This window comes from Xyrauchen texanus, chromosome 32, assembly GCF_025860055.1.
Source record: "Xyrauchen texanus isolate HMW12.3.18 chromosome 32, RBS_HiC_50CHRs, whole genome shotgun sequence".
Classification (NCBI taxonomy): Eukaryota; Metazoa; Chordata; class Actinopteri; order Cypriniformes; family Catostomidae; genus Xyrauchen; species Xyrauchen texanus.
The window spans coordinates 10,144,328-10,160,913 of record NC_068307.1 but is presented as its reverse complement, the minus strand read 5'-3'; the positions used below and the strand labels follow the sequence as shown (position 1 = coordinate 10,160,913).

At 37.0% G+C, this 16,586-nt stretch overlaps 1 protein-coding gene across 5 annotated transcripts in view; it reads left to right on the top strand.

The window, feature by feature from the left end:
* LOC127626149 (myoD family inhibitor-like) overlaps positions 1 to 10,123 on the top strand; it is a 38,692-nt gene extending 28,569 nt beyond the window's left edge. For 4 of the 5 annotated variants that reach the window (XM_052101726.1, XM_052101725.1, XM_052101729.1 and 1 more), the window contains 2 exons: positions 6,208 to 6,450; positions 7,331 to 10,123. In XM_052101726.1, the coding sequence (XP_051957686.1) occupies positions 6,208 to 6,450; positions 7,331 to 7,584 (497 nt within the window). In that variant the 3' untranslated portion in view covers positions 7,585 to 10,123. The remainder of the gene's footprint in view (positions 1 to 6,207; positions 6,451 to 7,330) is intronic. The other variant, XM_052101727.1, reaches the window with a different exon arrangement.
* Positions 10,124 to 16,586: the final 6,463 nt, after the last annotated feature.

The following is a 16,586-nucleotide window of genomic DNA, read 5'->3' as shown; positions in this document are numbered from 1 at the left end:
TAGGTATATATAGGTATTTTATATAGGTATTTTATTTAGTTGTGTAGTCTCATGTGGTATAGTGTTTGTCCTATGTTGTTTTTATGTAGCACCATGGTCCTGGAGGAATGTTGTCTCGTATCGCTGTGTACTTTACTAACTGTATATGGTTGAAACAACAATAAAAACCACTTGACTTGACTTGACTTGACTTGATGTTTAGAAAGGCAAGATGTCCAGTCATTTGGATTGCTTGTTGTATAACCTCGGCCAGCACCGGCACACTGTGGGCTGTTCAGCCTTTATCTAATGTAGACGTTGATTGCCAGTTCTGTCTTCTAGACTCTGTGAATAGAAAGAGGTGTGTTTGTGTATGTTTTTCCTGGACTCCACTGAGTCCACAGGCCTCCGAATGGGCACCAGACCTCTTCCCATGAACTCGCTCACTTTACCTCTTAATATTCCCTCATATAACCTAAAATGTGTGCGTTAAGGTCAAGAAAATGTTTAGTGCAGCAATAGGATGGGATTAAAAACTATCATCATTCGCAAACAAATAAATAAAATTAAAATAATTAACAAAACATTTCATGCAAAAGTTCCATTTAGCGCTCTCTTTTGGGGGGGGGGGGGGGTTTATTTCATTTGGCTCTAAAGGTCTGCATTTCACATAGTTTTGCTTTCTTCCAGAATAATTAACCTTTTGCAGTGCTCAAAAGTAAAATATATGAAGTGCTGTGGACAGCTTGCCAAAGTCAACTAAGCAGGCAGTTTGTGGAGAAACACTAGAACATTTGTAGGCTGTAAACTCACAGGTAGACGGTGTCTGAACTTTAGAACGCAAGTTCTGGCAGAAGCGTTTGGGCCCATCCTAACACCCAGTGCAAAAAAAACAAAAAAACACTTCTTAATCATAATGTTAGTCATAACTTAGGTGATATGCCTCTGCACTTTTCCCGACAGGAACCCTGTCTCTAGTGAATGCTAAAGGCTCTTTCCCAGAAATGAACCCCACTTTGGTGTAAATCTCAGTCTGCCCTTTGTTTCCTGCTGTGGCTGAACTGTCAGCAAGACTTTATACAGACATAAGATAAGGTTTTTATTAGAGGTCGACCGATTAATCGGCCGATTTTTTGCATTTTTTTACATAATCGGCATCGGCCAATATCCATGCATATCAAGCCGATTATTAGGCAGGCGCATCTGTGGGCAGCCTAGTGTTGTTGTGGAACACGTGTTTGACGCACGCTGCCCCTAGAGTCATTTTCCAGCAGAGTGAGCAGACCTCATCCAGTGCCTAAGGAAGGAGCTAAGTTCCTTGGAGAAAACAGTAAGGGTTAAATTTGTATAACTTCTTTAGATTTAATTAAAAACTTTTGATATGTTACTGCCAACTTCAAGAGAAAACGTGACAAACGCGATAGTTGACATGACGTTCGGCTACTTTGGATATTGATAGCGTAGTTGAATTTGCATTATCACAGCAGAAGGGTTGCTATCATGTCACAATAAGCAAGCAAGAATTTTGCAATTACAGACAGTGAATCTGAGACTTTTATTTGTTCTGTTTGTGTGTCTTATATTTGAGAGGGTTGTCACTCAATGCAGATAAATAAGTAATAAAAATATAACAACGCAGTATAGGCTATTGAAGGACTGGCTTTGGTAAGCTCGGACGTTATCGGTTCTGCTGTCGGTACTGGAGAAATTAAGAAAATACATTCTTTATTGCTATAAAGAGAAAGTTATTTTATCTCGCCAGCCATTTCTATGTATAATAATATGAAACCATTTGTCTGTGATGCAATTTAGCTATTCGCAGTCAGAGAGAGCGAGAGCGAGAGAGAGAACTCGCTCACGCGGTGCCACAGCGAGCACAACACGAGCCCAGCTAAATGAGTGACAGAACTAAACATTTAAACGTAGCCTGGTTTAGATCTGTGATATTAGTCTGATTTTATTTTAGATTTCGCCTTCCAAAGATTATAAAAAGAATATTTATACATAAGCCGCATTCTGTCTAGCACAACTTCCTTCCCTTCACAGCGGTGCACTGACATTTCTCCCTAAAACTCAAACTTAACGTCAGAATCAGCACGTTCGGTGATTGTTGTAAAATGCTACTGTTGCTAAATTGCGGGAGGCGTTTAATAATAAAAAGAGCGCAAGAGATACCGTTCCCAAGGCGACGCGCGCTCCGAAACACACCGCAAAGAGACAAGCAAACTATAGGCTACTTTGGGTTTCATGCGTCTAAACGATCAACTATACACAAAAATATGTGAGAATTCACTTAAACACAGTTTATGTCTTAAATGGACGTAGTTATGGAAATAGTTGGGGAGAAAATATGCTGCATCAGGAGCCTATTAGATCTGAACTCGGTCTTAAAGGGGAAGCTGTCTATTAAACATGTGACGATTGAGCCATTACTGCGAATCAAACAACAAAAGGCAAAGAGAAAATCACTTACAGCTCTTGAATGAATAACTTCTGCATTAATAAGCATTAATCTATCTATGAGAAACTATGCAGTGTTATTTTACAATTGATTACTTTATTAGATTTCTTTTAGACCACACCTGAACAGTAATGTTAGTAGACCTTCCTGAAATTAAATCACTGTGCCTATATAACGTTAATATTTGTGTAATATATATATATATATATATATATATATATATATATATATATATATATATAACAAAAAGAACCGTTAAGAATACCGTTAAAGTACCGGATCGATAAGCAGTATCGGTAAGATAGTAATACCATTAAAAACCTTAACGATACCCATCCAAGTTATGCCTGTGCTTCTCTTGGATGCTCTGAATATTGGATTATGTGTCTGGATTGCCCCTTAATTAAAGCTGCATTTGGATCTCAACCTTCGTGTCTCGGAGCAGTTCGTAACACCTGCTTTGTTTATTTAATATCTTTGTTATACATTATTTATACAATATGTTTTTACATTATCAATTTTTAATTTTAAGTGTACAAGTGCAGATTGGTCAAGTGTTCAATAAATGTATTTGTTGAGAAATGTTGTCTACCTTAAGTAATTATTTGTGTTACATTTTATCTTTCAAATAAAAGGTTCAAATAAGAGGTTAAAAACAAGCACATATCGGCCAAATATCGGCCAAAATAAATCGGCAGCATCAATCGGCCATCGGCCGACCCGGATTTCAAAAGATCGGCATCGGCCTGAAAAAACCAATATCGGTCGACCTCTAGTTTTTATGTGAATCGTACGATGCCAATGGGTGGATTTTCTTTTTCTTGGCTTTAAAATTTCATTCGGTCATTCACTCACCCTCACAAGTTGTTCAAAATCCATATGACTTCAGAGGAAGACAGAAGACATTTTGAAGAATGTCCCAGTCCCCCCGTTAATACAATGGCAGTGAACATGCAAGGTTTAAGGTGCTAAGTAGTGTTATCTCGTGCACTCACAACAGATATCATGATTTTCACTGAATAATAACTTAACCCTTCGGTTTTGGGAGAAAATTCCAAACAAATGTTTTGTTCAGGTCAAAAAGACCCTGTAGAGTACAGTAGAGTATAACACCTACCTTTAGATTATAAACATGAACATTAACATATACTTGTTTTTCACACTAAACACCAGTTTTTAAAATGTCATTGCATCAGTAAAGAGTGTCACCTATATACTGTATGTCAGTGGTTTTGCTTGGGGGCCAAGATTTTACATTGGAAGTCAAGTGGCGACCCACTAGGGTAAAAACGTAACTTGTTTTTAATGTATCCTGGGTTGCATTTTATTTTATCTTGCATAGTTTTTTTCATGGTTTTCAAGTATAAGTCACATTATTTTTGTTGTTGATATCAACAACAAAAGTTACAGGAAGTTTTCTCTGCCCTTTTATATTTATTTATAGGCTATGAGCCCATTATTATCCCATTTGTTTCCTAATTTCAAACATAATTTAAACAGAACATACATCAAGAAACATCCCCTTTTCAGGATACTGTATGTTAAAGATAATTTAGTAAAAATGCAAATAACTTTACAGCTGTTTATTGTAAAGTGTTTAAACAATGTTTACCATGCTTGTTCAATGAACCAAAAAAATTAATAATAACGAACATGCACTTGTGGAACGGTCATTACGACACTAACAGCTTACAGATGGTAGGCAATTAAGATTATAAAAACTTAGAACACTAAAGAGACCTTTATACTGACTCTGAAAAACACCAAAAGAAAGATGCCCAGGGTCCCAGGTCATCTGCGTGAACGTGCCTTAGGCATGCTGCATGGAGGCATAAGGACTGCAGATGTGGCCAGGGCAATAAATTGCAATGTCCGTACTGTGAGATGCCTAAAACAGTGCTACAGGGAGACAGGAAGGACAGCTGATCATCCTTGCAGTGGCAGACCACATGTAAAAACACCTGCACATGATCAGTACATCCGAATATCACACCCGCGGGACAGGTACAGGATGACGACAACAACAACAACTGCCCGAGTTACACCAGGAACGCACAATCCCTCCATCAGTGCTCAGACTGTCCGCAAAAGGCTTCATCACATTCCCAGTGGGTTAGAAGTTTACATACACTTTGTTAGTATTTGGTATCATTGCCTTTAAATTGTTTAACTTGGGTCAAACATTTTGGGTTGCCATCCACAAGCTTCTCACAATGCATTGCTGGAATTTTGTCAGGTTTGTATGCCTCCTTGCTCGCACATGCTTTTTCCGTTCTGCCCACAAATTTACTATAGGATTACGGTCAGAGCTTTTGATGGTCACTTTTTGGTTGACACCACTTTGGAGCTATGCTGTCATTGTCCATTTGGAAGACCTTTAACTTCCTGGCTGATGTCTTGAGCTTTTGCTTAGATGTATCCACATAATTTTCCTTCCTCGTAATACCATCTATTTTGTGAAGTGCAACAGTCCCTGCTGCAACAAAGCACCCCCACAACATGATGCAGCCACCCCCATGCTTCACGGTTGGGATGGTGTTCTTTGGCTTTCAAGCCTTACCCTTTTTCCTCCAAACATAACGATGGTCATTATGGCCAAACAGTTAAATTGTTGTTTCATTAGCCCAGAGCACATTTCTCCAAAAAGTAAGAACTCTATCCCCATGTTCACTTGCAAACTGTAGTCTGGCTTTTTTATGGTGGTTTTGGAGAAATGGCTTCTTCCTTCTTCCTATGTCGATATTGGCTCGTCTTACTGTGGATATAGATAATGTACTTGTCTACCGGTTTCCTCCAGCATCTTCACCAGGTCCTTTGCTGTTGTTTTGGGATTGATTCGCACTTTTCGCAGCAAACTATATTCATCTCTTGGAGACAGAATGAGTCTTTTTCTTGAGCGGTATGATAGCTGCGTGGTCCCATGGTGTTTATACTTGCATACTATTGTTTGTACAGAGTTTGAAGGTAGGCCTTAAAATACATCCACAGGTACACTTCCAATTCAGTACACCTCCTATCAGATGCTATTTGTCTAAAGGCTTGACACAGTTTACTTGGTGTATGTAAATTTCTGACCAACTGGAACTGTGAGATAATCAATTAAAAGTGAAACTCATGTCATGCACAAAGTTGATATCCTAAATGACTTGCCAAAACTAGAGTTTGCTTGTATGAAATCTGTGGAGTGGTTAAAAAAATGACTTCAAACTAAGTGTATGTAAACTTCTGATTTCAACTAGATACAGTACATTTAATAATATTTAGAATATTTGACAAATACACAATCATGTTTTATATTCAAATATATTTTCATTTCAGAATATAAATATCAAAATAACATTAAAAATAAAAGAAAGTCATAAGGGGTTGGAATGACATGAAAGTAATAAGTAAATTAGGACAGAATTGTAATTTTTGGGTGACCTATTCCATTAAGAGATAATTACAAATAACAACACTTCATATTGTAGCTCTGTACCTCTCAATGCATGTACAGTGGGATCTTTGAGCAAAGCCCTGTGCGGTAATTTACACAAATCTACCCAAAGTGCTTTTTTGGAAGATGATTAGTCCATGTGAGGAAAAAGCCTAATTCTATTAAAAGAAACAAGATGCCAACTATGTTTACTGGCCACAAATATGCAGCTGCTGTTTTTCTTTTACATGTCCTCTGGCTGTATGAGAAGAATAATAACACAATAGTATAAAACCCAGCTATATAACCCTGTTCACCTTTTTGTTTTCCCCCCTTTCTCTTGTTCTCTTAGATCAACCTCAGGCGCAGTCTACACCCATACACCCCACACTAGTAAAGAGTGACAGCAAGCCTCACAGTAACGGGGTTAGGAAAGGAACCTTTTCACGAGCCACCTCTTCATCATCTTCATCTTCAGCCCATAAAACCCCCAAAAAGCTGCAGTCAAACCCATCCATCAATAGTCAAAGCAGCAAGAGGAGCAAAGGTAGCTACAAATCCAACAGCTCCCAGATACCCACAGAGGCCCAGGATGGTGAGTCAGACATTACACATGGAGTAGAGACAGGGAGGAAGATAGACATGTGGTAAGGGGGATATATTTTTAGAAAGACTGACACGTGCATGTTTAGTTGTTTGTTTTAGACTGTTATATTTAAACTCAAAATAGTACTGGCAGCATCCAAATGTAATGCTCACCAAGCACCAATTGTGAGTAAAAATTGCATTAGATAAAACCAATGGCCTTGCCAATGGCCAGTAACTTTAGAATGAACCGTGCTGTAGTACGTGGTTTAAATCAGATTGTAAGAATGATAGTCTAACCTCTGCGGATATTTACCATCAGAAGTTTATCTAGGATGCCAAAGATTATTTTTTTCTCCAGAACTCTATTTGGCGACACAAAGTATGTGGAATATTCCTTGTATTAAGCCACCGAAATGAAAATATGAGGACCAGAAACATGGTGCGTCTTCACATTTGTTGATAGATGCTCTGTCACTGAGAGACTGAGAGCTCATCTCAGTGACACAATGAAATAAAAACAGCTTTTCATAGGGACAAATTTACTGGCTGGCAAGGGAGATTTTATTCATCCACCATTGGCAGGTGTTGCAAATAGTTAATTTTAGATGCTGCAGGTATTTTTTTGGAGCAGAGGTGTAGGTGAGAGGAACTTTGAATTACTTCTTGCCTTGAATTAAAGGTATAGTTCACCCTGAAATTCTAATTCCCTAATAATTTACTCACCATTATGCCATCTCAAACTCATATGACTTCGTTCTTCTGGTCTGCTAACATAAATTAATATATTCTGATAGATGTTTGAGATGGCATAGGGCAAGTAAATAATGATTATCTTTTTTTGGTGAACTATTCCTTTTAAGCTGACCAGCTTTCTTTGCTCTGCCCAGATTGCTGTGTCCACTGCATCCTGGCCTGTCTGTTCTGTGAGTTTCTCACACTGTGTAACATCATGCTGGACTGTGCCACATGTGGCTCCTGCGCATCAGATGACTCGTGTTTCTGCTGCTGCTGCGCTTCAGAGGAATGTGGCGACTGCGACCTGCCCTGTGACATGGACTGCGGCATTATCGATGCATGCTGCGAGTCTGCAGACTGTCTTGAGGTCTGCATGGAATGCTGCGGGCTGTGCTTTTCCTCCTGAGACTCCTGTAGGGGCGCTGCCCCTCTCACTGATTTGGATCACTAGAAGAAGCAAGCAAAAGATGAGCAGACCAGAGCCAAAGGCAATCATAAGACTTGTCTATCCACTTGCAAGTCATCAGCCCAGAGTTGAAGAGTGTTCTGATTACATTCGGTAGATTTCTTTTGAACTGTATTGTTGAAGGCAGGCTTACAGTAGTTGTTGCACACTAGCAGGGTTATCCAGCAACTTTATAGGATGTGCATTTCTACTCGTTCTGGACTTGAATAATTTCTGGATTCTACTTATAATATAAATGTAACCCTATGTATTGAGTCTGCTTTAATGCCTATACATTCAGACTTGTGGCCACTGAGAAAACGGCTCTATTTGTGGGTCCAAAAACTAGGAACGAGTGGTTCAAGCTAGTTTCATTTTTAAAATGTCAGTGTTTGTTAATTGTTTGAAATCATCAGAAAGCCAAGCTTTTTTGATAAAATGCAAAATAGCCACAAAATCATCCAGTGGTTTAGTAATTCCACAATAATGCACATCATAACAGTGTCTGAATTAAATCCAGATGCGCTGTTGAAGACAATGTTGTCTCTTGAAAACATTTAAATTTGGAGTTCTCCATGCACATTTATCCATAGATCTCATTCAAATCTTAGCTCACTAAAGTTGCTCACGTAACCTTTAACGTTAATCCCAAATTTCACCTCTCAATATGCACATTTACTTTAGTACACTGGTGTAATCCTCTAGTCACAGTGATCAGGACTACAAAAGCCATAACAACTGAGTATGGGATTCATAGATGTATGCGAGGGGGGTAAAATATGAGTATTTAATAAATGGTGCCATGCCACAGGTGTATAGATTGTACTTAAAAGTGTGAAGTTAGAGTCTTGTCAGTCTCTACTTTTAGTCCTGTGGTGTTCTCTCTCACTCTTTCTGTATTTCCATACTGTCATTTCATCAAGCAGTCGTTACCTTATTTTTTTTTATATTTCTTAAAATACTGGAACATTATACTGTAAGTTGTTGTGAATTACTCCCATATTTGTGTTTTGTTTTTATCCAATGTGAAATAAGTTGTCTTGTAATTCCAACACATTTTTGTGTGAATTTAAAGTTTAGTTTACATATCTACCTATTGTCTTTAGATGTAGTAAATTTCATTACTGTTAGAAGTATTATTTTCAAACAAAAGAGGTTTCCTTACAGTCTAATCAAGGTCTTGTGCAGCAAACAAGTCTTGAGAATCAACACATTATACTCTTTGGTGAAATGGTGAAAACCAATGCATTGATTTGCACTGTTAACATTAATGGAATATTCCCGGCTCAAAAGAAGTTAAGCTCAATTGACAGCATTTGTGGCCTAATGTTGATTACCACAAAATATAATTTAGATGTCTCTCCTTTTCTTTAAAAAAAAGAGTAAAAATCAAGGTTACAGCAAGCCACTTACAATGGAAGTGAATGGGGCCCATTTTTGGGGGGTGTAAAGGCAGAAATGTGAAGTTGATAATTTTATAAAACACATTAATTCTTATATTAAAACTTGTGTGTAATTCTCCTCTAAATTTGTTTAAACATTTGTTTTTACACTTGTTTTAGGATTTAAAGCATTTCATCGAGTTGTAAAATTGTATATTAATTTACACAGAAAAGGTTAGTAGTGAAGTTTATTTTTAAGAAAAGGAGGAACGAGTCAAAAAACATTTTTGTTGTTAATCGACTATATGCCACAAATGCTGTGGATTGAGCTTAATTTGTATTGATCCTGGAATATTCCTTTAAGAATGATTATTTTTTTCGTTCTTACCTTTAAACTGGAGAAAGAAAGCATATATTTTAACTGGGCCAATGTAGTGTTAAAGAAACAGGACAAAACAAATCTGTCACTGTAACATATTTTGCATTCTATCTGTAGATATAATAAACATTTTGTTCATTGATATGAGAGGTATCAAACTGTAAATCATCAGAGTTCAAAGATTGCCAGAGTCCCCCAAAATGTATTTTAGGTCCTCTTTTGTGAGGAAATTAATCTGTTCTCAAAACAGTGTGTCTGCTTTAATACATTGCCAATAACTACTTCAAATCATCAATATTGTGGTAGTTGATGCATGACATATCCATGGACTTTTTTTAAAATCAAAATTAACCTTCTGCATCCCCACTTCCACATGCGTGGACATTATATATTTGGGCTTTGTTTTATGCAACACGTAAAATTATTTAGTTTAAACCAACTGATCTTAGTTAAGGGGACTCTGCTGTCATTAAAGTTTTAAACTATCAATGTACAGAGTCGTGTGACCAAATAACATGTCTGTTACAGAAGAGTTTGTCTTTGGGAGAAATGCCAACAAAACTACATCTTCTAAAAACCCTAATAAATACATTGAAACCTGTTTGATGCAAAAGATTAGAGTCTCTAGTTTCATCTGATTTGCCATTTTTTAAATTTGAGCAATTTACTAATCATGTTTGGCAGACATGGGACAATTGTAATCAGTACATAGATTTAGAATGCATAATGATATTTTAACGTGGTTTGCAATGATTGGATAATGCTGGCTATTGCTTTGAATCAAAATGAATTCTGCTCATTTCTAATGAACTCTCTGAAATGTCTCAAAGATTTAAAAAAAAAAATCAGACTTTCTATAGCTTGGTATTATTTTAAATTGTACAATTTAGTCCAGATGTCCACATATGTGGACATATATTTTTAGTAAAACTATTTAGTCTAATTCCCATTTTTTTCTTTTAAAATTTCTTTTTTTGCATATTTCTTAGGGGCTACTAGTTACAATAAGAAAGGGTAATGGAAAATGCACATAGCAGTCACATTTAAAATTTGAATGCATAAAGTAGAATGTACGTCTCTGGTCCTGTAACTGGCCATTTATTTATCACCAAACTTTCATTTTAAATGGTTCTGGAGTGTGTTTTAAGAATATATATTCCATGTACAGTAGTGTCTCAATTAATATGAACTCATAAAGGCTCATCTGAATGCCTAATAATTTAGAAAGAATCCGTAACCTGCTCTTAAATGTAGTTTCACATGGAGTATACTGTACCATGCCACACAACCAGACATGTAAACTTTCCAAAAGTAAATAATTGCAAATCTTACAAGTTATTATAGATAAATATACTCATGTATTTAGTTTTGTGATTAAATGTGTGAAGTTTTGTGAAAAAGATTGCTACTGTGCAAGGCTTTGCCTCTAACCTCATTCTGTTGCTGAAAAACTCTGTACGGCTTTCTTGTGCAACAGAAAACAGTGTGGTTTTATTGGTTTTTAAAGGGCTGCCAAAGTCATTGAAGAGGAATGTCTTTTCTAGGCAACAGTGCAATATGTGATAAGGCATTCTCTCTGTTACATGATCTATCTTTGCCCACCCCCTCTCTTTCTCTCTCTCTCTCTCTCTCTCTCTCTCTCTCAACTTTTCCCCACTTTTTCTTAAAGTGTGTGTGTGTGTGTGTGTGTGTGTGTAGGAGTCCAGTGCCATGACACACACTGCATTGCTACAGTCCAAAAACATTTAACTAGCATTTTACGCACACAATCCCCTCAATATATTCCCATATTCTGACATTTCACGAACAAAGGACAAGTGGTTATTAAATATTAACCATGTAATTATAAAGACTGCATTATAATATAGGTGAAGAGTTCTCCAGCTGTAATCAAAATCATTGATTGATAACCCTGACATAAAAATGCCATTGGCCTTACTCTTTGATAAATTCAGCTTCTCTTTTCTAACAGAAGTCAAAAAGATGCCAAAGAGTAGACATAGTGTCTGTATTTATTAATGCAGGGGTCGGCGTAGTACAATGGCAGCCATTTATCTATTGTTTTGCAAGGTAATCCAATTTGCGCTGCTAGTAGCTAATTTAAAACGAGAATGGTCCTCATGACCTTTAGGAAATCTACAAATGCAAAAGAAAATACTTAAAATGATAGCTGGCATGCTTCTCCAATTTTCTCAAAGTTCAGAGCTGTTGTGAAGTGTTTTGATGAGAATTTTAAAGGAATATTCTGACTGATTAATCGGCACCGATAACAGATTTCGGAAACTATCGGTTATTTGCAAAAATCTGTTTTTCCCTGTTGCGTCCCATGCTGGAGTGGCTGGGTAGGGTCCGCAATGGTTATACAGTATGAGAGTAGCCTCTAGAAGCGAAATAAAAACGATCACTTCACTGTTGCCTTGTGGTGTTTGTTTTGACACATGAGACTACACCCTGCATGGAGCGGAACACTTCAGATGTGGAATTAAAACATCAATGAAAAGGTATGTATACAGTACACATTGTCATATCATTATAAAGTAATTAATTTGTTGTCTAGATGCTGCATTAGTAGAGAACAGCAGTATATTTGCAGACAAGGCTAGGAGGATACAAACATTAAAAGCTAACCTCAAGCGTTTAGAACAATATGACAAAAATACATGCAAGTCCTACCCAAATGTTTAAATGTCATGATACCATCTATTACCACCTATTTGCATTAGTTAATATCAAACTGGTTTATGCATTCGTTAGCCAGCTAAGTTGCATATTTCAAGCTGGTGTGGTGAGAAAGCAAATTAATATCTTCATGCAGCTGAGACAAACATATAAAATCAGAAATAAGATGACTTCAGATCAATCACATTCTTGTGCTAAAAAAGGCAACAAATACAGTTTAACAGAAAGCAGGTGTCTCAATATGCTTTTAAAGTTCTTTTTAATTAGACAGATCATCTAAAAAAACAGCACTCCTGCATAAGACGTTGAATAAACAAAAACAAAGGGAAACAAAGACGTTCATCTAGCGTGCGTTTACATAGAAAAACAAACGGATGTTTGAAAAAAAGTGTTCAGTGTGAACAGCCCCTTACAGTTGGTGGAGGTTTTTGGCCATTGCGTCTTGATCTCTTATAAAAATGAGTTGTTAAAATGCTTTGTTAGGAAAGATGTTCAACTTGGAAACATGTGTCTCAAGATCCTCACGTTAGGTTCCAGTCTGTTGTGTTCCATCTGTTTGAACAGTCACTGGCCTGGGCTCATAGTCTGAGCCGCTTCACCACAGAGTTCAACCGAATACCACTGCTATCTGTGACTATTGCTACTCTACATACAACTGTACTTGGGATTTCGCTGTTATTATGAAGCTTGAGTCTGGAGTAGTAGGAATCATTGCAAGTGTAACGCCATGTGAACTGTCTATTGAAGCGTTTTCCCCCCTCATTTTACATTTGACTTAACATTAGAGAACATGGACCGACTAAAACTTTTTATTAATTTATATTATGCACATTACTTGAAAATGAAAAGCTCTTTTTTTAACAGCAAGTATAGTAATGTTCCATGCACTCTTGTGGACTAAGGAAACAACGTCAATTTAAAAATCAGCTTACTTCAAAATTTTAATAGTAGTTCATGTTTATTAATATTTATATATATATTTAATTTTAAAAAAGTACAGTACATGGTTCAGTCAGTACTTTTTATTTTTTTAATAAAGTTCAGCACTATTTTACTTTGAGTGTTATTTTTTTCATTCCGTATCAATTTCATTATCGGTTGATTAATTGATTATTGGCAGGTACTGCCCAACTTGGTTATCGTAGTGGTAAAATCCACTATCGGTCGACCTCTACTGGCTTCAGTACAAGTTAAACTCAATCGACAGCATTTGTGGCATAATATTGATTACCACAAAATTAATTCTGACTTTCCCCTCCTTTTCTTTAAAAAAAGCAAAGATTGAGCTTGACTTGAATTGAATCTGGAATATTCCTTTAACAGTAAGGCCTTTGAAACAATGTTGCATCCAACCCAAACTGGATCAAATGAAGAAATGATTATTTACATTTAGTGCATTTGGGCTAACCAATCAAACCCACTGAAAATCTATATCTGAGAGACTAGAATAATTGTTTTGTGGAGAGAGTAGAAGCCTTCAGAGAGTAATATAATACACTGGTCAGATTTGAATGCTCTTTTGGTTTTTGTTAATGAGGACAGTGATCCCTCTGTTTGGATTTCACTAATACCAAACTCTGTGGTTTTTTGATCATTTTGTGGGATCTGTGCACATGTAATATACATGCACAACCACAATCACACAAACCACCAACCCACCCACACACCAGAGGGATCAGTGTTGAAGAGGATTGGTGAGTCACCAGATATGTGGGACTGGAGCCAGTTGCTCTCTACAGAGAAGTATCTTGTCCAACCACATTAAAAAGAATAGCTGGCTTTCACCCTGCACTCATTCTGAAGCCTGTCTTTGAGCCATCATTGGATCTCACTAACACACAGTAGCTGAAGTGCACTTACAAAGCTTGTTGCCCTCAACAGCAAAAAAAACACAACTGCATTGTTATAACCCCCTCAGATGGACATGGGTATAACATGGTGGTCGGGTACCAAGCACTGGGCCAATAAGTTCTAAGAATTAAAATGGCCAAAACTAAAAAGAGTAAGGGTTTAAACATCCTAGAAAGGGGGATACAATTAATAAATAAGAAATGCAGATGGAAAAAAGCACCAAAGAAGCAGCACAGCTGCATACAGTATGTACATAACACGCCACATCAAATTAATTTACTTAGGATTAACTGTACTGACAATGGAGCAAATTATAAGATGGATGCATGAAAATAATTTAAAATAAGAGTGAAATATGTATTTTATCGTGGCTCCTTTAGAACCAAGTAGCCTGGCAGACACTGATGATTTGATTCGGTTAGCATTTTCTTAACTTGTAGAATGAAGCTTCAACATTATACATATGACTGAAATATAAGCACAGCATAGTTCTAGCGGGAAGACTAGCAGCTGTTCATCATCACACCATTAGCTGGGTAATTCCTAGACAATCGCATGTAAACCATTGCTTTATAAGTCTGCTCACAATCTATCACATTGCTGTTTCAGTGTGCTAACAAGGCAACCACCACCACCCCACCACCACCAGTTGAGCCCTGTCCCGCACGAGGTAGGCTCCTCGCCCCTGCCTCCTATCTCCGGCAGGATATGACGGTTCCGAGTACAACTCCCTCGTACCGCCAGACGGGGCCTACGCCAAAGTGAGACATTACTTTTCTGTTTTACATTCATCAAATAAATGGCATCTTAAAACCTCACTCAAGCCTGCGTGTCTTCCCGATAGAAATGGTTCCTTATGGATTTACTTCTTTGGTTGTTTTCAATAAAAGGTAAATTGACTTACAATTAAACTATAAACTTCTGTCATTTGCACTCATGTTTTTTCTTTCTTCCATGGAACATACAAAACAAAAATGTTATGCAGAATTTTAGGTAATGATAGTCTCAGTCTCCATTCACTTTCGTTGTATGGAAAAAAGAGGAGCATCAACATTCTTCTTTGGTTTCACAAAAGAAGACGACAAGTTCAATCGACAACATTTGTGGCATAATGTTGTTTACTATAAAAAAATATTTCAACTAGTCCCTCCTTTTCTTTAAAAAAAGGGAAAAATCAATGTTACATAAAGGCACTTACAATGGAAGTGAATGGGGCCCATTTTTGGAGGGTTTGAAGGCAGAAATGTGAAGCGTAACATTTTACAAAAGCACTTACATGAATTCTTCTGTCAAAAAGTGTGCATTATTTGAGCTGTAAAGTTGTTTAAATAATTGTTTTTACAGTAATTTTAGGGTTTGTTGACATGACATATTCATGGAAAAGATTAGTAAGCAATTTTGTTACACTAAAATCATGTTAACACATATTGTTTATGTCTTGTGGCTATACTTTTGAAACAGTTAGTATTTTAACATTTACAGATTGGCCCCATTCGCTTCCATTGTAAGTGCGTCACTGTAACCCAGATTTTTGCCTTTTTTTTTTTAAGGAGCAAGGCAAATTACATTTTTGTGTTAATCAATATTTTCACAAATTCTGTCGACTGAGCTAAACTTGTATTGAACCCAGAATATTCCTTTAAGATAAAGAAAAATATAAGTTCATATTCAGAGCTAAGCTTCCTCTCTAATGACCTCAGCAGGGAGAACAAGAGAGATGCTCTTGTTTTCAAAGATATTAGCTATTTTGCAATGTCAGGGTAAAGTGAGGAATATTAATTTTCACAAGGAAATCATAAGCTTTTGCAACATTCCTTTCTCTCTTTCTCTCCCTCCCTTCCTCATTCTGTCAATCTCACTATGTTTTTCAAGTTTTGTGGTACAGCACTCTAGTCCTACACTGCATTGATGTCTTCATGAGAAACAGATGTTGAGCACAATGCTTCCCTTTAGAGCCTGTAAACAATGAGGCGGCTTCTGCAGCTGTGTTCACAGTCAGCATAAATAATGTGTGCGCTTTGCTTCTCAATCCCAGAACACAGAAGATCTTCAAGAATTCCCATTTGCTGCAAAACAGCTCAGAGTCTTCATTTGGTCAACTTAACACATATTTTTTGCAATAATGCTAACAGGTAGTGCACAATTTGGCTGGGTGATATAGCTGTAAAAATGATTGGGGAGACGGTCTAGTTGTCACACTTTTTCCTAAGAAATATTTGTCAGGGTAGGTTTATTTTTGAAAGTCAATTTCTGCATAGGCACATACCCTAAAAAAAAAAACCTTTTGAACATTTTCACTGTCATTGCATTGGAAAAAAGATACAGTTCATTAAACACACGTTGACCTTTTGTGATGACATGCCCCAACGTGACCTTCCCCAACATTTGTCTTCAAACAGTAAGTTTATATAATCTGCTTTCAGTGTATTAGTAGAAAATATACATTTTAGATTTCAACAATAGAAGAACATGGTATCGCCCCCACAGAACCCGCATCTCGGCATCGAGTCAGTCTGGGATTACATGAATAGACAGAAGCAATTGAGACAGATAGAAGAACTGTGGCAAGTTCTCCAAGAAGCTTGGAACATCCTATCTGCCAACAACCAAGAAAAACTGTGTCCAGGTGTACTTATGGGATTTGGTTCTGTTCTGAAGGCAAAGGTTGTTAC